The sequence below is a fragment of the Artemia sp. Qi Xiang Cuo genome, chromosome 19 (genome assembly GCF_049724085.1).
Source record: "Artemia sp. Qi Xiang Cuo chromosome 19, ASM4972408v1, whole genome shotgun sequence".
In the NCBI taxonomy this organism is placed as follows: Eukaryota; Metazoa; Arthropoda; class Branchiopoda; order Anostraca; family Artemiidae; genus Artemia; species Artemia sp. Qi Xiang Cuo.
Genome location: NC_142812.1, coordinates 5,177,612 through 5,200,872, shown reverse-complemented (window position 1 = coordinate 5,200,872; position 23,261 = coordinate 5,177,612). Strand labels below are relative to the sequence as shown.

Genomic DNA, 23,261 nt, shown 5'->3' with positions numbered 1-23,261 from the left:
GAACCCCATTATATACGTAATGAAATATACGTAATAAAAAAAAAACAATAAAAAAAAACAAGCGATACGGCTCAATAGTAATCGAAACTTTTGAAAACAGAACTTTGATGTCAATAAATGTATCAAAAGAATGGGCTGATAATGCTGATTCCAAATATATAAATTTTATTGAGTTTAGTACTACTCATCAAAGGCTACAAGCCTGAGAAAATTTACCTGATTTTTTAAGGAGGGGGGAAACATCCCCTAAAAGTGTAAACAATTTAATAAAAATCGCACCGTCAGATTCAGCGTGTCAGAAAACCTTATAACATAGGTTTTACGCACATATCTGCAAAAATCTGCAACTGTGTATTTTTTGCCAGAAGAAAAATATACTAATATTGAAGTTCGTTACGTAAGTTAATTTGTAAATTACGTCAGAACCAAATTTAGAGACAGCCATTTAGCAAAAGAAGATTAAAATTTTTATGCAAATTTTGTTTACTTATTCAATGACGGTGAGTCAAAATAAACACTACATTAACTAAAAAACGATCAGAAATTAAATAAAAAAAAACAAGTTTTTTAAACTGAAAGTAAGGAGCGACATTAAACCTTAAAACGAACAGAAATTATTCCGTATATGAAAGGGGCTATCCCCTCCTTAACGCCTCGCTCTTTACGCTAAAGTTTGACTCTGTCTCACAACTTTATTTTTAAAACAATAAAAAACTTTAGCGTAAAGAACGAGGTGTTGAGGAGGGGACAGCCCCTTTCATATACGGAATAATTTCTGTTCGTTTTGAGTTTTAATGTCGCTCCTTACTTTCAGTTTAAAAAACTTGTTTTTTTTATTTAATTGGGAGGAAAAATCGAAAACAGTTCAATGTATTGCAGGTGCGAACAGGGGCGTCCGTGAAAATGTGGGTGTTTAAGGGGGGAGGGTAGGATTCTCTCATTTTATTAATGAAGAGTTAGCGTTGAAATGTTACACTTTAAATAGGCCCCAATAGCCAAGGTAAAACAATGACTCTCAAATAGTGCTTTAGCCTGCGATTATCGAACTTCCGAACTTCCGGCACTTCCGGTAAAAAAAAACATATAAAAGTAGAAAAGTTGTTATCAACTGGATTTTAACTGAAGTTCACGAGCAGCGTATCATGACCATGGGGAATCGCATAAAGATTGAAAAGAAATGGATCGATTTCGCAATTCTAAAAAAAGCTTTGTTGTATGCGGTATGGATTTAACATAATTGAGTCGATTCAAGATGGATTAAGTACGAAAAAAACTCTTTTTTTAAATGAAAGTAAGGAACAGTATAAAAATTAACAGGGTTATTTCATATATAAGGGGGCACACCCCTTCATCAAATCCTCCACTCTTTACCCTAACATTTTACTTTTGTCTAACTTCTTTAAAAATGAATGCTTAAGCACAAGGTCCGTTGAATTGGAGCAAGAAGCATTTTTCAATCATTACAGATTTTAGCGGGAAGAATAGGGGCTTAGGAGGCGGTATTACACCTCATATGCGGAATTATTTTTGTTCATTTTCAATTAGATTGTCGTCCTTTACTTTAATTTAAAAAACAGCCTTTTGTTTAATTCCTGGTCGGTTTCAAATAACGCCTACGCCTACGATAAACTGTACATATTAGTCCCTGTAAATTCATAGGTAGCGTTGTTGAATGCCTGGGAATAGAAAAATTTCTCTGGCACTTAATTTATTTTATATACCAACAAATACCTAAGGCGGTCAAATTAATAAAAAAAAAATTCAATGGCAAAAGATTATCTAGAATGAATTTGAAACCGAGGTCAATGCACAAATGAAAGAAAATAGTCATGAAAGTCTATCTATCCCCTTCTGTTGCAAATGGAGTAATATTTCTCGGGCTTGTAACTTGTGTTGAGTGACTTTAAACGACGAATTTTACGTTTTTAGAATCGCCATAAAAGTCAATTCTTTTTAACATGCATTTCTATAAAAAAAAAAAAAAAAAAAAAAAAAAAAAAAAAAAATCAAACTTTGGGCACTGTACGTACCAGTCGCACGTTACTTACAGTCTGTTGACAAACAACTGTTTAATATAAATATGTATATATATATATATATATATATATATATATATATATATATATATATATATATATATATATATATATATATATATATATATATATATATATATATATATATATATATATATATATATATATATATATATATATATAATAGATAAAGAAAGAAAAACGAGCAAAAATTGGGTTTTTATAGGCCAAATGAAGATACTGAAAAAACAAAGCGAATATTTCGAGAGGACAAACGCCCCTCTTCTTCAGCGCGAAACGAAATTTGTGCAAATCGCGGATATTGGCGAATAACTCGCTTTTATGGTTATTAGGTAGTTGGTTTTAATTCTTTTAATTTTTGGCTTTTATTGATACATCGTTTCGTTTCGCGCTGAAGAAGAGGGGCGTTTGTCCTCTCGAAATATTCGATTTGTTTTTTCAGTATCTTCATTTGGCCTATAAAAACCCCATTTTCTCTCGTTTTTCTTTCTTTATGTGATGTCAGGCCAATGTGGTTTAAGAAATTATCTTATATATATATATATATATATATATATATATATATATATATATATATATATATATATATATATATATATATATATATATATATATATATATATATATATATATATATATATTTATATATATAAATAATATTTCCAATTAAACGTGAATAAGAAAATTTTCTGATAATACTTGGCTTGACACTTCTGGTGAAACCCCCTGACAAGATTCAAGATACCCCTGCACCTCTCCAACTTTTGTGCCGGTAAGCAAAGGAATCTAATATTTTATCTTAAAAAAAATGGTACCTGTATGATATAACCCTACCGCTGAAGTTGTTCATTCATTGATGCATTATAGAACCGGCTTTTTTGTTAGTTTCTTTCAGCTTAGTGTGCGATAAGACAAAGAGAAGTGGCAGAATAGATAGAAAATATATAATTTGGGCTATATATTTGTGCATTAGGGTGGGAGGGGGGGGGGGTAAAGTATTTGAACAGTGTGAAGCTAGAAAACAATTCTTACATCATAATATGCAGAATAACTGCAGGCCTACCTAACACATTAGGCATGCAAACCCGCCACATTTTAACCCCCCTCCCCTAATGTGCAAATATGTTGCCAAAATTTGTTTCTAAAGTATTATATTTTTATCATTCTTAGGTATATTTCATTAGGATTGAGCGTCAGAGAAACAGGCTTGAAGAATATTAGGTACGGGCTATATCGCAAAAGTACCAAAAAAATCTCCAATAAGAAAGGATCTATCATCCCGCATCATCTATGTTAAGGTTTATTCGAAATGAAGGGAGTTTAAAGATTAACTTATTCATACCCAATCCCCTCCCCCCTGACTCCATTCTATATTTACCTGAATCCTCACAAAACTTAAAAGATTTGGTTATGAAAACGCACTTTTTGAGGTATCAGGCCCCCACCTACGCAATATATACCGGCTGCCCTCCATAATAGGTGTTGGAGAATTATACACATCATTTTCCATAAATTTATCAAACATTCAGTGAATCAGCTTAGTTAAAAGGGATATGCAGGGCCATCTTAGAGGTTGTCAGGGGGTACAAATGTTTATATTAATTATGGATCTTCCACAGACTGAGTGGATCTCCAGGAATAAGTGCATCCCCAAGCAACATCACTACCTCTGAACCTGGGAAGCTCAAAATGTATTTTTCAATAATTTAAGTTGATTGACTTTCTCATGTTTTTTGATAGATGCCCTTTTGGGGTCAAAATTGTAGCTCGGTGCCACAAAATAACTGAAAAAGCCACTTTTCTGCCGAATGATTTTTGGGCTTCTTGAAAAAGGTTCCAAAAATTTTAATTTCTTTTTGAAATTTCTTTTTCTTTTTATCATATCTCAATCATTTAGGACCCTTGCTTGGATACAATAATTCTAAAAAAAAAACAACAACAAAAAATAATCAAATAAACACGAATCTATGATCTTTTTGAAAAAAAGGAAAATTCTACATTTTTGTTGATAGGAGCTTGAAACCTCTATAGGGTTCTCTGATGTGCTGAATTTGAAGGTGCAATTCTCATCAAGATAACTTCTTCCCTTGGGGTATTTTACCTTTTCAAACAGTTCGTGGTAACGAACTGTAAGTAAGGAGCGACCCGGCTCAATGGTAACTGAAACTCTAGAAAACGAGTTTTTGATACCAATAGATACATCAAAAGAATCAAATTTCAATGCTGAATTCAAATATATAACTTTAATCAAGTTTAGAGCTACCCATCAAAATTTACGTGCCTGAGAAAATTTGGCTGATTTTCGAAAAAGGGGGAAAGACCCCCTAAGAGTTATAGAACCTTAATGAAAATTACACCATCATGTTCAGCGTATCAGAGAACCCTACTGTGGAGGTTTCAAGCTCCTATCTACAAAAATGTGTAATTTTGCATTTTTTGCCAGAAGAAAGATCACGGATGCGTGTTTATTTGTTTTTTTTTGTTTTTTTTTTCTTTTCCCAGGGGTGATCGTATCGACCCAGTGGTCCTAGAATATTGTGGGAGGGCTCATTGGAACGGAAATTAAAAGTTATAGTGCCCTTTTTAAGTGACCAAAAAAAATGGAGGGCAACTAGGCCCCCTCCCACGCTTATTTTTTTCCCAAAGTCACCTGATCAAAATTTTGAGATGGTCATTTTGTTCAGCATGGTCGAAAATATGATAAATATGTCTTTTAGGACGACTTAATCCCCCGAAGTCCCCAGGGGGAGGGCTAAAAGTTATGAACTTTACCCCATGTTAACAGATAGTATTGGTTATTGGGAAGTATACAGAAGTTTTCAGGAGGGTTATTTTCTGGTAGTGGGGGGGGGGGTCGGGGGTTATGTTGGAGGATCTATCCATGAAGGAAGTTTCATGGGGGAAGGTAAATTTCCATAAGGGGGCGCCGGACTTGCCAGCATTATTTATTGCTTATTGGGAAGTATACAGACATTTTCAGGAAGGATTTTTTTTCTGGAGGGGGCGGCTAGAGGAGGGGGTTACTCTGGAGAATTTTTCCGTGGAGAATGTTTCTTTGGGGTAATGGAGATTTCTATGAAGGGGTCGCCGGATTTCCAAGCATTATTTAAAAAACGATCAGAAATTAAATAAAAAAAACAAGTTTTTTCAACTGAAAGTAAGAAGGAACATCAGAACTTAAAACGAACAGAAATTATAACGTATGTGAGGGGGTTCTCCCTCAAGTCAATACCTCGCTCTTTGCGCTACAGTTTTTTTTAGTGCTTTCAAAAGAGCTATCTATTATAATTAAACGGCCTTTGTGTTTCAGCAGTTTGTGAATTAAAATGTTTTTAACTTTTAACGTAAAGAGCGTGGTATTGACTAAGGGGAGAACCCCCTCATATACGTAATAACATATACGTAATAAAAAAAAACAAAAAAAAACAAGCGATACGGCTCAATAGTAATCGAAACTTTTAAAAACGGAATTTTGATGTCAATAAATGTATCAAAAGAATGTGTTCATAATGCTGATTCTAAATATATAAATTTCATTAAGTTTAGTATTACTCATCAAAGGCTACGAGCCTGAGAAAATTTACTCGATTTTTTAATGAGGGGGGAAACATCCCCTACAAGTGAAAGAATTTTAAGGAAAATCACACCGTCAGATTCAGCGTATCAGAAAACCCTATTACATAGGTTTCAAGCTCATATCTGCAAAAATATGCAAATTTGTATTTTTTGCCAGAAGAAACATATACGAATATAGAAGTTAGTTACGAAAGTTAATTTGTAAATTACGTCATAACCAAATTTAGAGATATCCATTTAGCAAAAGAAAATTAAAATTTTTATGCAAATTTTGTTTACTTATTCAATGACGGTGAACCAAAATAAAAGCTGCATTAACTAAAAAACGATCAGAAATTAAATAAAAAAACAAGTTTTTTAAACTGAAAGTAAGGAGCGCCATTAAAACTTAAAACGAACAGAAATTATTCCGTATATAAAAGGGCTGTCCCCTCCTCAAGCCTCGCTCTTTACGCTAAAGTTTGACTCTGTCTCACAACTTTATTTTTTAAAACAATAAAAAACTTTAGCGTAAAGAGCGAAGCGTTGAGGAGGGGACAGCCCCTTTCATATACGGAATAATTTCTGTTCGTTTTAAGTTTTAATGGCGCTCCTTACTTTCAGTTTAAAAAACATTTTTTTTTATTCCCCAAAATAAGACAAGCTTTCTCAGGCTCGTAGCTTTTGATGGTTAACATTAAACTTGATGAATTTTATATGTTCAGAATCACTATAAAATGCCAACTATTTCGGTGTATACATTGCTACCAAAACACGGTTATCCTTTTTGTTTTTAGAGATTTGGTTACTAATAGCCCAGGTTGCTCCTTAATTTCGTTACCACGAAATTTTGATAAACAATTATGTTTTGCCACAAAAGTGAACAAAAACAACATAAGTACCATTCAAGAAGGATTGAATGCAATTCTAAGGCAAATGGAGGAAAATGGACAGGGTCATAAAATCAAAGCAATAGTGTTACCCAAGTAAAGAGGAATATGATTTCAATGTGTTTTAGTGTTTATTTTTTACCAGTCCCCTTTATACGAAAGGAGTTGTCTTAGAAACTTCAAAACCGGCTCATGTAAATAGAAGTCGAAAGTTGTGGTACCCTTTTTAGAGTCAATAGAGATTGAATGGCAACCAGTCCTCCTCCCACGCTATCCAATGACACCCAATTAAAATTCTAGTTTTTTTTTGTGGGGGGGGGATACTGAACTAAATCAAAGAACACAATGTCCGTGCAGATTGTCGTAAGGCCGTATCAGCAACATCTCAGGAAAAGTGGAGGGAATAAAGTAGAAATTTTCAGAGAATTTTGAACTCACCTGAGGATACCATTTGCATCGAGCTTGTCAAAACAGCATATTTGCAAATATCTTAGGAATTTCTAAGGACATTAGAGTAAAAATTTCAGGGTTTGTTAGGGTTTATTTGAAATTAAAATAAAAAAAACTCTATGCACCTAAATAAATAAATAAAAGGCATCTGTCCTTCCCAAACCTATTTAAGAGACGGCTGAGGGTATTACGTCAAAACTTTCAAGACATAATGAGGGGGATGGTTTCCTTAGGTTGAACAAGCCTGACGATACTATTTGCATCCAAATTGTCAAGAGACCATATTTACAATATCTTAGAAATTGCTAAGGACATTAGATAAAACATTTCAGGGTTTGTTAAGGGGTATTTGAAGCTAAATCAGAAGACACTATACACCTTAACAAATAAATAAAAGGCACCTCTCCTCCCCAAGCCTATTTCAGATACGACTGAGGATATTGCGTCAAAACTTTCAGGACATGTTGAGGGGGATAGTTTCCTTAGGTTGAACTAGCCTGAGGATACTGTATACATCCAACTTGTCAAGAGAGCATATTTACAATATCTTAGAAATGGCTAAGGACATTAGATAAAACATCTCAGGGTCTGTTAAAGGGTATTTGAAGCTAAATCAGAAGACACTATACACCTAAACAACTAAACAAAATACACATCTTCTCCCTGAACGTATGTCAGAAACGGGTGAGGGTATTCCGTCAAAACTTTCAGGGCGTGTTGAGGGGGATAGTGTACAAATAAAAAGACACTATATACATCCGGATTGTCAAAAAGGCGCATCTGCAGGATCTCAGATACACCCTCAGGAATGGCTAAGGGTATTGAATTAAAAGTTTCAGGACCTGTTGAGAGGCATGCAAAACTAGAGTAAATTGCACTATATTCATTCAGATTATTAATAGCCTAAGCAGTTTATAAGACATTTTTAATACGATCTTTTGATAATATACATGCACATAGTGGGTTTTGGTTCAGTTCAATATCCCCTTCAAATTTCACTAAGAATTCCATTCCATACCCTTAGCTCTTAATAACCCCCTCAAAATACCATGCATGATCATGGTTGCAGCGGTTGCTACAACATAGTGGAGGATAGTCTTAAGATTCAATAGTAGCACCAGAGGTAACATGCAATATTACCTTTTGGCTAGTTCAGCATCCCCCTCTGTGTGCCCCGAAAGTTTTGACGTAATACCCCAAGCCGTTCCTTGAGCATTGATGATACGCCCATGTGACAACCTTTATGCTCAAAGAGTGTTTTGATTCAGTTCAACATACCCCTCAAAAAACTCTAAGATTTTCACCTTAGTACTCTTAGCCTTAGTAACGTAGTGCTAATTACAGTAGCAGTAGTACTTTTGCTAATAGTAATAATAAAAAGAAACACTTAGTGCCTTTTTCATTAGTTCAGCACAAGACAGTATCCAGAGAGGGTTTAAGGGGTTTGACCCCCCCTCCGAAATGTTTTTCCGACTCGTAAAAATGTAACAAAAATGAATATAAACAAATTTTTGATGAATTTTTGAAATTTTTGTTTTTGTAAAACCCTCCTCCCGAAAACAATCCTTTTGTAAGACCCCCCCCCCCCAAAAAAAAAAAATCAAAAATTGTGATACGACCCTGGTTCAGTATCCCCTTCAACATGCTCTGAAAGTTTGAAATTTTTGCTGCATGTCCTTCCCAAGACATAATTGGCATGCCCTTTTGACTACCTCCATGCACAGAGTGTGTTTTGATTTAGTTTAACCTTCCCTACAACATTTCCTGGAAATTATCAGCTTAATTCTCAAAGTTTTAATAGTAGACTATAGGTAGTTGTAGTAGCAGTAGCATGTACATAATGCATGTTGGTTGATTCAACATCCGCCTCAACATGCTCTGGAAGTTTCAACTTAAAACACCAAACCGTTCCTGACACATTGTTGATATCCCTTTTAACGACATGCATTCTCATAGTGTCTTTTGATTTAGTTCAACAATCCCCCTAATATTCCTTGAAAGTTTCAGCTTAATATCCTAAGTCTTTGTAATAGTATTACTAATATCACCAGCAGTAGCAATACCGCTAGTAGAAGTAGTAATAGCATTTACACATTCCCTTTTCATTAATTCAACACCCCCCTCACAATGTCAAGTTTTTATTTAACTTTTTTTATTTAAGGCTTGTCCAAGAATCCTCAAGAGGTTTTGTCTTAAAGAGTGAGGAAAATGAACATGATTTCTTTTCTGACGAAGGCCTGGAGAGGGAGAGGAAATGGTTGAAACATTTTCGAGAAAAAAGCTTAAGCTCAAGAGCAGGATCATCGCTTGACAAAGATAATGCCTCCAGATATAGCTTTAGCTCAGACTTCACTTCAGGTGAAATTTTGGTTAATTTGCATTCTATTTTTTTTTTTATTGGATCGTTTCCTAGAATAAAGCTTTTGTTGAATCTGGAGAAGGTCCTTAAGTTAATAGAGCAATACAAGAGGTGTGTTGAAAATACTAATGATATAAAAATCAAAACTTTTATCACCCCCTGAACCTTGTCACGCATATTCATAACTGAAAACAATATTTTTACAATATAATTCTTCTAGTCCTTTATATATATATATATATATATATATATATATATATATATATATATATATATATATATATATATATATATATATTATATATATATATATATATATATATATATATATATATATATATATATATATATATATATATATATATATATATATATATATATATATATATATATATATATATATATATATATATATATATATATATATATATATATATATATATATATATATATATATATATATATATATATATATATATATATATATATATATATATATATATATATATATATATATATATATATATATATATATATATATATATATATATATATATATATATATATATATATATATATATATACTATCTTTATATGTGAGTAATAATTGTGTATTATATATTTATTCTCTTTTCTCGAAAGTGACTGCATGTTTTTTAGGAAAAATTGGTATCTAGGGATATTTTTGCATAGAAAAACCCATCCAGATAGGTCAGAAGTCTGAGAAAAATCGATAAGAGCCTAAATTTTGGTTTTTGCTTATGACGTCATGTACTCTGTAGACACATTGAATAATGATGGTGATGATGATTGAGTTTTCGATTTTGATATGGATAAGGTCATCAATACCCACCATACCTTTGCAAATAAAAAAATATGTTCTGGATTAATGGGAAGAAAAAGAAGTTTTTTCCCACCACCTGAACAATTAAAACAAGCAAAGGTTCGGCGATATGTCTTTCATAAAGACAAAAGACAAGTCAAGGCAAAACAAGAAGTTTTTGTCCTACCACCTGAAAAAATTAAATAAAACAAAGGTGGTCGTCAATGCCTTTCATATGCCTTTCATTGTAAAATGCCTTTCATTGTAAAATCAAAACATGGACTAGATAAATCGTTGGAAGAAAAAGAAGTTTTTATCCCACCATCTGAACAATTAAAACAAACAAAGGTTCGGCGATATGTCATTCATAATGACAAAAGACAAGACAAGGCAAAACAAGAAGTTTTTGTCCCACCACCTGAAAAAATTAAATAAAACAAAGGTGGTCGTCAATGCCTTTCATACATTGTAAAATCAAAACATGGGCAAAATAAATCATTGGAAGAAAAAGAAGTTTTTGTCCCACCATCTGAACAATTGAAAAAACAAAGTTTTAACGATATGTCTTTCATAGTGATAAAAGACAAGCCAAGGCCAAAGTTAGAGGTCCAATAAGAAAAAGTAATTATACAAAGGCATCACTTCTAATTTAAGGTGCATTTGGACGTCATGACATCAAGAAAAGTCTCAAATTGTCTGCGTTTGGAAGAAGGTGCAGAGGTGACTAAGGCTAATTTAAGATACTATTTTCTTTAATTCTCAGCATAGCAGGGGCCAATGATCCAATTGGTTGGATCGGGTCAACAGCTACTGAGTAGTAGATGGTTACTGTCATGATCAGCGGAAAATAAGGTTTAGACGACGGAATTATCAGTTTAATATCAAAACAAATAAAAAATCAAATATTTAGAACTGAATATTAAACGGTGGCTCAAATCTCTTTTTCTTCTTCATCTTCGTCTCCGGACTCGTTTAGTGATTCACATTGAAAAGTAGGCATTTTTGGGGGTCAGCTCCACACTTGCATGCGCTGTCATAAAAACTTATTTTGGAGCATTTGCAGTGCGAGCCGCACCTTGTCTTGTCACAGTTGCAAAAAGAAAGCGATGCTAGCCCATGCGGGATCGCAGAAACTAGGTCTGGCTTCAGTTGATACCACACGTTAATACGGCTTCGCCACCTTGAGGCTCGTATATGGGGCCTACGTAAGCCAGATGGTATCTACTACTACAGTAGTAGTATTTTTTTTTTCCTGGTTAAAAATATTAGCTGTATAGAATATAAATACATGATTTGATTCAAAAAAGAGCGATCTGTAGTTTGGTGAGATAAAAATTATAGGTTGTTTTGAAAATATTTCAAGTAAACACCACTATTCAGAAAATTTTCTTTTTTTGGGAGGGGGGGGGAATTTTCTTGTTCAAACGCTTATATATTTTTACAGATTCAAGTCTTAACTTTGTTTTTATTAACAACATGTAAAAACATTCTGAAGGTTCGAATGATGTGCAGTTTGATTCGTTTTCATTTATTTTAATAGCTAAAAAAATAAAAAAAAGACTTGGTCATTGTAGGCTAATTTCTGAAAGCTATTCCGTTATTTAGAAAAAATAAATAGTTACTCAAGAATTAATATTTTTTGGAAAAGAGGCACATGGTTTAACCCATAATAATGAGCAAAATTCAAATAAAGCATAAAAAGTATACTTATGCAGGCAAAAATTTCAGAAAAACCGAAAAAAACTAAGAAAAAGTATATTAAAAAACCTTGTTTTTAAAATTAAATAGGGGTTAACAAAAAAAGAAAGATTTTGGGGGAAAATTAAAATACCAGGTGAAAGTAATTGATCTTAGGATTCAGAATATGTCACTAAATGTATATGTGCACTAAAAGCAATATAAGATTCCGTGCCTATTACACATCTAAGTGACGGCACTTTAAACCTTATTTTTATATGACTTTCTTATTCAAAAGAGATTTCAATTTAAAATTAAAAAAGGTTTATAAAAGTACCAACAACAGTGGAAACTGAATCTGATCGCCTAATTTGACTATGTGGAAAGTTACGCAGCCATACATATCTGAGAATATTAACCCGTTAAGTACCAGTCTCTTATTTATGGGGGGAGCTGACATTTCACCCCCAAAAAGATCCCCCCGGGGAAAATTCCCCACCCATGAAAAATTACCCTATTTTCCATGGGTGGGGAATTTTCCCCGGGGGAAATTTTTTCGGGGGTAAAAAGTCAGCTCCCACTATAAATGGGAGAGTCGGACATAATTTTAGTGCACTTGTGTTACCTGATCTGCTCCTCAAAAGCACTATTGTTTTGATTATGTAATTCAGTCAATACTGAAAGTTAGGTTTTTTCGTCATAGCTTATAGTCAGTGATCCAGGGACTGTTATCTTTCAAGGGGTGGCTCTTCGCTGCAGTTGGTTTGAGGGTGTATTCTTGGGTAATCAAGGGTGCGGATAACGAATATTGGAATGCACAAGTTCGCACGCGTGTAGAACATGGTCATTTTAGCTTACAAATTCAAATTAGGCCTATAATGACGTAATATAAACTGAAAATTTTATAAACTTGACATATTGTGAATCCTAAGAACAAGTACTTTCACCTGGTATTTTAACTTTCCTCCAAAATCTTTCTTTTTTAGTTAACACCTATTTAATTTTGAAAACAAGGCTTTTTTAATATACTTTTTCTTAGTTTTTTCGGGTTTTCTGGAATTGTTGCCTACATAAGTATATTTTTGATGCTATATTTGAATTCTGCTCATTATTATGAGTCAAACCATGTGCCTCTTTTCCAAAAAATCTTAATTCCTGAGCAACTATTTTTTTTTTTCTAAATAACGGAATAGCTTTCAGAAATTAGCCTACAATGACCAAGTATTTTCTTTTTATTTATTTAGCTATTAAAAAAAATTGAAAACTATTCAAACTGCATATCATTCAAACCTTCAGAATGCTTTTACATGCTGTTAATAAAAACAAAGTCGAGAATTGAATCTGTAAGAATATACAAGCGTTTGAACAAGAAAATCCCCCCCCCCCAAAAAAAAGAAAATTTTTTTGAATAGTGGAGTTCTACCCGAAATAGTTTGAAGACAACCGATAATTTTTATCTCACCAAACAATAGATCACTCTTTTTTTAATCAAATCGTGCATTTACATTATTCACAACAAGTATTTTTAACCAGGAAAAAAAACTACTACTAATGTAGTAGTAGATACCATCTGACATACGTAGGCTAATATACGAGCCTCAAGGTGGCGAAGCCGTGTGAACGTGTGGTGCAGAGGTGACTAAGGCTAATTTAAGATACTATTTTCTTTAATTCTCAGCATAGCAGAGGCCACTGATCCAATTGGTTGGATCGGGTCAACGGCTACTGAGTAGTAGATGGTAACTGTTATGATCAGCGGAAAGTAAGATTTAGACGACTGCATTAGCAGTTTAATAACAAAACAAATAGAAAAAAAAATCAAATATCTAAAACTGAATATGAAACGGTGGCTCAAATCTCTTTTTCTTCTTCATCTTCGTCTTTGGTCTCATTCTGATTTACATCGGAAAGTAGGCATTTTTTGGGGTCAGATCCACACTTGCATGAGTTGTTACAGAAACCTATTTTGGAGCATTTGCAGCGCAAGCCGCACCTCGTCTTGTCACAGTTGCAAAAAGAAAGCGATGCTAGCCCATGCGGCATCGCAGAAACTAGGTCTGGCTTCAGTTCATGATCATCAATTCTCCAGCCCATATTGGCAGCCTGAGCTAAATAAATACGGGGCTTGTGGCTTAGGATCCAAATCATTGACTGGAACATGTACCTTTTCAAATGAAGCAGAAACAAGATATCAGTTGGTGGTAAACGCTACAAATCCTCCAATCTTGGGTACAAATGTGCTCAAAGGTCATTCAGACTATTGAAATTAGTCGCACTTCTGCCATACACTGTAACCACAAGCTGCTTACAGACGTTGACTAAACCATCACTTTGCACAGATGATGACTTCTCTGCAAGGGCTCGAACTTCATCAACTAAAGACCCCAACAAAGTTTCCAAAGACTTCGCACATAGAACAAAGCTGACCTTTCCAATTCTATACAGAAGGCTTGTTGTGTCACATCCGCTCAAGCTGTGGACAAGCGAGAAGGCGTAGTAAAATTTTTCTCCTAGTTTTTGTTCTACCGTATGAATAGGTATGCAGTAGGACGGAAACTTAACCCACAGCTGCTTGTAGCCGAGACTAGCTAGAAACTGGAAGTAGTATGCAGCTAGTAAGACGATATCAGTATCTTTGGCTTGTACAATCACAAGTGTCCTCTTTCGTCTTGCGGAAACTGCTGTGTGGTATAACACCCGAATGTCTGCTTCCTCATGACCAGACGAGAGACCGTCATCAACGGAGCCTCCATGGGGCGAAATAGTAACAGCTCTATTTCAACTCTTGAAACCTCCAGCGAGATGAATCATCAGACAGGTCCAAATTTTGTACTCCCAGACCTCGAATAGAGCGTTCAAGAGTCGACCTTTGTCTGAGCAACTACTGAGAATCCTATCCCAGAGTGTTGCAACTTTGCTGGAGGAAGTGAACGGGCTGGAAATATTTACTCTAGGATTTTCTCTTCTTTCTCGACAGCCAGAGGCTTCTTTGAGGTTGAACGAGTAGTCATCACGGGTTTTTATCATCACTAAGACCGTCCTACCTGTCACCAACCAAATGGATAGACCGACAAGCTTCGAGTATGTTCCCAAAAATCCCATGGTAAACTCTTATTCCAAAATCTGCTAGTGTCTAATTTTGTTCTGGTTGATAACACCTTATGACACTCATGACATCAACTATATAATCAGATCAAGGAGAGTCTTCGAAAAGCGTATGTCGAATCATTTTTAGCCATAACTGCAAGCCAGACTGTTGCAGAATTAAGTTCAAGGCTGTTGACTTTGTACCAGTACGTAGCTGAGGCTCCCTACGACTTGATGATAATACTGCAAGCGAGGCAGGATATGGCTGTAGCTCTTACTTCAGAAGCTCACAGAGGGACGAAGTTTGTGTTGAATTTGCAAGATGCAGAGCTCGTTTAAGCAGCTCAGTTTACCCAAAATCTTTTTTGTGGCTGTTTTTTTTTCCTTTTTTGGCAACAGAAGCGAAACTTTGCACTATGCCAACATTTACTTTCGTGGATATCCCTTCGAGATATGAGCTCATGGCTTCGAAACCAATATCTCGGAAGTTCAGCAGACTATTTGCTACGGCTTCTGGAGCTCTATTCCCTGTCATAAAGTTGGGCAGCTCTGTTCTCGTTGTCTTGAATTACCAAGTCCATAACACGATTTCTGTCTTTTATTGTCAGATTCGTAAACGCGGTGGTATCTTCATGATGCTTCATTGCCTCGTCATCCATATTCAGGTTTGCTTTCAGCGTTCTGGTGACTGCTGCAAGAAAGGGGACAGTAGCCAGATACCAATCCCTGGCATTTTCATTCGTTGTCGCACCAACGATACCAGAAACTTCTGATGAACTTTGATGTCCAGATTCACGGTCGACTCTAAAGTCAGATCGCATGCAATGCTACAAAACGGCTTGGTTGTTTTCCTAACAACAAAATTGCCACTCACAAACTCTCTGTGAGCTTCTGGTACTTTTTCAGACAGGCGTAGCATTTCTTCTAGGTAGTTAAGCGCAGCTGCGGCGTATTTATCGTTTCCTCATGCGAAGAAAATCGGAATTCTCACTCTTATGCCGTTTAAGTGTGTTCCCCAGTCTACAGCTCTTTCAGCGTGAAGGTAGTCCTCTCCGGTACGGATAAGATCTAAATAGTTGATCCAGGAGCTATGATTTCTTACGGTAGATCTGGACTCGTTGTACTTCGAGAAAAGCGGAACAATGCTGTCCAATGAATCTCCTGTCTGTTTACATGTTTCAGAACTAGTTTTACCAACATGGTGTGCCTCATGCAAGATAACTGACACCCCCTAAAATCATTGTTGCCAGAATCCTTACCTTCAGCTATATCAGATAAATATCCTAAATCCTTACCTTTTATGTCGTAGTTTTCAGTACTTTATGCAATAGTCAGTGATCCAAGGCTCGCTATTGTTCAGAAAGGGGATGGGGTGGCTCACACCAGCCGGAATTAGTTTGAGTACGGATTCTGGGGTAATCTAAGGTGCTTAAAACGAATATCGGGGTGTATATGCTCGCACTAATGTAGTACTTGACGATTTTAGCCTATAAAGGAGAAATTAGCCTTTTATGGCTTAGTACTTTTCAACTAAAACGCGATATGTAAGATGCTTGGCTTTTTTTATTACTGTGGAAATCAAATTCGCGCATGCGATCGCAGAACGAGGCGTCTGCTGTTTTTTTTCCTGGTTAAAAATATTAGTTGTATAGAATGTAAAGACATTATTTCATTTAGAAAAGAGCGATCTATTGTTTGGTGAGATAAAAATTATAGGTTGTGTTAAAAAAATATTCCGAGTAAAACGCCACTATTCAGAAAATTTTCTTTTTTTGGGGGGGGGGGGGTGGGGGAAATTTTCTTGTTCAAATGTTTATATATTCTTGCAGATTCAAGTCTCGACTTTGTTTTTATTAACAACGTGTAAAAGACATTCTGACTGTTTGAATGATGGTGCAGTTTGATTCCTTTTCATTTTTTTTTTTAACAGCTAAAAAAAATTTAATAAGACCTGGTCATTGTAGGCTAATTTCAGAAATCTATGACGTTATTAAGAAAAAATAAATATTTGCTCAAGAATTAGGATTTTTTGGAAAAGAGGCACATAGTTTGACTTGTAATGACGAGCAAAATTCAAATAAAGCATAAAAAAATATACTTATTCAAGCCAAAATTTCAACACTGTTTTCAAAATTGATTAGGGGTTAACTTCAAAAATAAAGGTTGTGGGGGAAAACTAAAAACATCACGCGAAAGTACTTGCTTTTCGGATTTAAAATATTGCAAGTTTATAAAGTTTTCAGTTTATTTTACCGTGTAAAAAAAAAATCAAGTGTGGTATGACGTCGTTATAGGCCAAATTTGACTTCATAGGCTAAAATGACCATGTTCTACACGCATGCGAACTTATGCACCCCAATATTCATTATCAGCGCCCCCGATTACCCTAGAATTCACCCTCAAACCAACTGCAGCTGATGTGAGCCACCCACTCCCTTTTTTTGAACGATAGCGAGCCTTGGATCACTGACTATTAGTTAAAGAACAAATAAAGTTCTACTTATGATTTTTGGGAGTCTGGACAGAAGCAATCTCTAGCATGAATAAGTACCAAGAGCCACAGATTCATCACACCGAGTCCGTTCAATAGCGGGTCAATGGACCTTAAAAAATTGAACTGGGAGTAAAAGGAAGTACATTTGGACCCTTTCAGAGTCTTAGCATGGCCAAATATCCGTGGGAAAAAGCAAAAAGTGGTTGGCTGTCGCTTCATCTTTCACAGGGAGAGGCCAAATTTTAATAGATATTGCTGGGAACTAAGAGCTATTGCTACACTTGAAATAAGCTAGGATCCTGACCCGTTTTTACCTATTTTTGGGAATGGGAGAAGAAGACTTCACTGCCTACTACTACACTATCCACCTGAACATGTGGGATTTCACCAAAAGCTCATTAGAAGTGAGAGCTAGCCATCATATTTTTGATTTTTAACTGCAAACGATCTGACATCTATAGAAGGAGGTATTCCTGACTTCTCGTCATCGGTGCATCTATTAGAAGAGGAACTCAGATTACTATGAAACTAAGTTACAAACATAGTACTTTCCTTCAGATGTTGAAATAGATAGAGGGGTAATTGAAATCGAGAGAAATTGACAAATTCAAGCCTAGTGTACAGTCTAGTGAGAAGTTCATTCCTAGTGAAAAACAATTAAATGAGATATGATAATTTTTCGTTTAGGATAGTTTTGCTATCCTTTCGCTGCTAAAATAAATGTAGGTTTTCTGTTACTATGCAGTATGTGTAGGAAACTATTTTTCCCTTACTGGTTTGAAACTTAAGAACGATTGTCTTTGGCCCAAGTGGAGTTTAATGCACAGAACTGAATGTTCCAGGTCACGGACTACCCTAAAAATGGGAATAAAAGAAGTTTTTCTCGATCAGCTCGAAACTTCTCATCTCCTCGCGCTATGTGACCCCAGCGAAGAAACAAATGCCCAAAGCTTTTTTCCCCGGCTTCTTCGTATGGAAAAGAATGGTCATAGAAAGTTGGGGGGGGGGCTCATTTTATTATAAATTGAAAGCCTTAGGGTTTTTTCTTCAGGTATATTTTAATGGAAACGAAATGATGACTGAAAAGTTTGACTTTTAAATATAAGAAAGGTACCTAAGCTACACCCCTCCCTAACCCAATTGTGCTGTTTGAGAGCAGCCTCTAGATTTAAGAAAACGGTTCCTCTTAAATGTACTACAGTAGTGATTAAATGACTACAGTCTTAAATGTTCTAAAGTAGTGATTTAATAAACACACCCGATGCAGATTACATTGCAATGAGAGTTATTGTCAAAAAAATTTATTAAAAATTTATATCTGCAAACCAGGCATTCAATATAACACTTACGTTTCAGTTACTGTTCTTATGGGTAACAATTGTCATGGTAAGTTCAAAAGCACTGGTAAAAGGGTTTGTAAAACTTGTCACTAAAATATTTTGCAGTTAAACTTGAATGAAGGTATATTGACAATTAATGTTAGGAACCCAGGGGGGGGGTAAACAAGGATCAGTAGCTTTGGATCACACAGGGCCTTCACATATACTTTTCAAAAGAGTGGAAAAAAATAACACTGAACGGCAGAAAATTTCAAGAATTTGTTTTTTCTTGAATAAGATAATTCGCTCTAAGATAAATTTTTCTGTTCTTTTTATGATGAAAATGAAACTAAAACTCAATAAAATTTAAATTTAATTTCTTTTTTATAAAATGTTAATTAATCTAACCTATGAACTTACAAATTTATTAATTCAATCAGTTTAATAATTAGTTTTAATAATCATAATTAAACTGGATCTATTTTAGATTTGGAAGAAAAATATGACAATGACCCTGATTTTTTTGACGAATCCTCAGAAAAAGATCAAACACGGAGTGATACTGTTGCACAATTTGCAAACAGGCTGTTAAAGAGGACTTTTAGTGATAGTTATTTAAGGGTGGCAGATGAACTCGGATCTATTCCTGAAAAACCTCACCAGAAAGATATATGTATGAAAAGTGAATCAGACTTCAAAACTCTAAAGTGCCACAGCTTGGATGAAGAAGCTTTGTGCGACAGTACAGATGTTCTTGATTACCACAAGAATACGGATGATTTAATTCAAGTAAGATATTATTACTTTAATTAATATTGTTCAGTATTGGAATTATTACTGAATGATCCTACTATGTAAGTTACATTGATTTTGAGGATTATAGACAGCACAATAGCCGTGTATAAGTAAACTGCGAAATGGCTTCGATATATAATTTATTTCCTTTTATTCTCTATTCTACTTAGTTTGGTAGAACTTATCGTTTTAAGCTTCGGAGGACTTTTGTAAAATTAGAAATTGAAAACTGCACTCCCATTTTAAGAGTCAAAAGTGATTCACCCTCCCATCAAAGACATCTCATCAAAAATTTGAGATCATCATTTTGTTCAACATAGATGTAAAGTCCATTGACTATGACTCTGAAGCGAACCTGACATCCCCCCCCCTCACAGTCCCCTGGGAAAAGGTTCTGTAAGCTATACAATCTGCCTATTGTTAACATATAGGATTTACAATAGACAGCACAATAGCAACACCTAGGTAAAGAGTGATAAAGCTTCAATGTATTTAAAATATATTTTCTCCTACGCCACTTCGCATGGAAGGAGTTACCATTAAAACTTTGGAGGGGTTCATTTGATTGGGAGTTCTAGGGACCTTTAAAATGGTCAAAAATGATTGGATGGCTACCACCCCCCTACAACTCCCTTTTTACATGCCATCTCCTCAAAGATACCCGACCAATTCTTGAGATGGCCATTTTATTCAGAATAGTTGAAAGGTTCAATAACTATGCCTCCACGGATAACATGGACCCTCTTTCCCCCTCAGCCTTGAGTTTAAAATTTTGTTACGGGGAAAAGAGGGCATGTTTGATCATTTGTCTCCAAAATATAAAGGGTATTAGAAAAAAAGTTCCGGCTGATATTAAACTAGATCAAAACGCAGTATTTGCATGCAGGTAGTTGTTATGTGCATGCAGTCCATTATGTGCATGCAGGTAATGGTAAAAATGATTGGAAGGCTACCACCCCCCTACCACTCCCCTTTTACATGCCATCTCCTCAAAGATACCCGATCGATTCTTGAGATGGCCATTTTATTCAGAATAGTTGAAAGGTTCAATAACTATGCCTCCACGGATAACATGGACCCTCTTTCCCCCTCAGCCTTGAGTTTAAAATTTTGTTACGGGGAAAAGAGGGCATGTTTGATCATTTGTCTCCAAAATATAAAGGGTATTAGGGTGATAGTTCCGGGTGATATTGAACTAGATCAAACACAATATATGCATGCAGGTAGTTGTTATGTGCATCAGTGCATTATGTGCATGCAAGTAGTCTTAGAAACGGCATAGGGCACTTTTAATTTTTGAAACTTTGTTTTAGCTTTAATGTTTGAAAAATTATAAACATCCAATGTTGAGATAAATGTTAGAATCACCAAGGATACTATATACAGGCTACTACTACTATGGTTACAACTACCGCTACTATGACTCATACAACCAGGATTACTACTATAATTACTACGACTGCTACAACTACTACTACTATTACGAATATTACTACTAGCACGACTAAAATCACTAAGACTACTGCGAATACTACTACTACTATAACTGGTTCTGCTAATACTACGACTACTACTACTACTACCCAAGCAATTGATACTATTTCTACGACTTTTACAACTGCTACTACTACGGTTACTGCTACCACAGTTATTATGGCTACTGCTAGTATAACTACGAATACTTTGACTTTCAATACCACGTCTACTCTGATAGCTGGTGCTACGACCACAACTACTTGCACTATGAGTACTACTACTATTACTACAGCTTTTGCGATGACTGCTGCAATGACTACTACTACTGCAACTAATAATCCTACGACTACTACAACTGTTACTACTACGACTACTACTGCTAAGACTGTAACCACTACTACATACCATTATTACTACTACGACTACTTCTAAAAAAAACACTACTACTAAAAAAAATACTTCTACGACTATTACTACTACTACGACTTGTCCTGCTACGATCATTTTTAATACGTCTACGACTACTTATACTATTACAGCTACTTCTAATAAGATTACGACTACTATAGTTTCTACCACTACCAGTACTACTACTATCACAACTATTACTAGTGTCCTTTCAAATGGTTACTGCTACCATGACTGCTGCTACTACGACTTCTGCTACGACTAATATTCCTGATTTTGCCACTGCTGCCGCTGCAACTATCTACGACTCTAACTACCCATGTTCTAATTACTCCTTTTCTCTGTCCGTTCTTTCCCTTTCTTTTGTTTTTTTCTTTTTCAGTTCTGTTTTTTCTTTCCCTAGAAATAGTTCTTTTGCACCAGATCTATAAGCTTGTGTTCACTATTTTATAAAAGAAAACGAAAAAGAAAGTGGGCTTGTAAACACACCACAAATTTTATTTTTTCCTAACCTCTTTTCTTTCTCCTGCTAATTATCACATAGGTAAATAAATAAATAAATAAAACATGGGGGGGGGGTTTCCATAATGTTATTCCACTGCCATAAAACGTTTTGTTATTATCGAAATACTATTTAGGGGTTACTTTAACAAAAAATTTAAGGTATTTTCAGTATGTTGGAAGTATGTTTGTAGTGACGAATTGCACGATTAGTCTGATTCAAAACACTCCTTAGATTGAACAAAGGTTCAGTTGGGCTATCCAATTGGAAATCTGTGAGTATTCCGGTCTAAGTGAGATGTAGTATTCCGATCTTCTTGCTAAGAAGTTGACAGTTGGTTGGGACTCGTGGGTATGGGGGGTCTCTGATCCAAACTAGTTTTCATATCATACCCTACATATTAAGAACTGTGTTGATTGTGGCTCAATCAAGGCACATCATCCCCACCTTTCTGATTTCTGCAGGATCAGTCCACAGCTTGGAAGAGCTTTTTCTTCCACTGAGTCAGGCCTTTAATAATAATATTACTTTGTTAATTTTTGTAGCATACTATGCATCTTTGAAGTTAACAGTATTACTTAGTTAATAGTATTAATTAAATTGCATGTTTTTAATTACCCCTTAGATTGGTTGCAAGGATGATTTCATACCTCCAGAAGGAGTGGTAGTTTCTCCACGCTCTCCTAAAGTTGTCACTCCTCCTCGTATGAGACGGGGCTCAGTTTCTATTAAGAGGGCAAAGCAGCGAAGTGGGTCAAGGCCAAAACAAAGAGACCGGTCAAATAGTGTACCAGTTGCATTAGAAGCCACGCAGATTCTGCGTCTTAATTCAAAAGTATTGAAGAGCTCGAACACTACAAAACGAGTCCCCCATATTATAATCTCGCAAGAAGATGCTTTAAAAGACACAGGCTTTCATATAAATAAGAACTTTGAGAACGAAAAATGTCCGTCTCTATCAGCAGACGTTGTTGAAGGTTTCAGCTTCACATTTGCAGAAAATCTGATTGAAGGAATTCTGCGCAACCCGGAATCTCTCAGAAGCTCTACAAATAGCTTAAGCATTCCAACAAGAGTGCAGCGAAAAGGTATACTGAAGAATGGCTCATCTAACGACTCGATAAGTCGTAGTCCAACAAGCTCGATATCAGAATATTCAGCTGATGAAGAGGACAACTCAAATAATAACAACCACTTGTGCCGATATTTATCACTACCTCTTCTCACTGATGACCGTCAAAAGGCAAGTCCATAGGTCTAATTAAATGTTGCTATGAATTTTGACACTTTTCTAGCATGAACACTAACAATAAATGGAGACAAAAGCAGGGTTGTCACCACGGTGAGTTCTTAAAGGGCTACAATTGCC

At 35.3% G+C, this 23,261-nt stretch overlaps 1 protein-coding gene across 7 annotated transcripts in view; it reads left to right on the top strand.

The window, feature by feature from the left end:
• LOC148940424 (uncharacterized) overlaps positions 1–23,261 on the top strand; it is a 215,424-nt gene that overhangs the window by 173,178 nt on the left and 18,985 nt on the right. For 6 of the 7 annotated variants that reach the window (XM_089105468.1, XM_089105465.1, XM_089105466.1 and 3 more), the window contains 3 exons: positions 9,114–9,310; positions 19,199–19,500; positions 22,518–23,135. In XM_089105468.1, coding sequence (XP_088961594.1) covers positions 9,114–9,310; positions 19,199–19,500; positions 22,518–23,135 — 1,117 coding nt within the window. The remainder of the gene's footprint in view (positions 1–9,113; positions 9,311–19,198; positions 19,501–22,517; positions 23,136–23,261) is intronic. The other variant, XM_089105472.1, reaches the window with a different exon arrangement.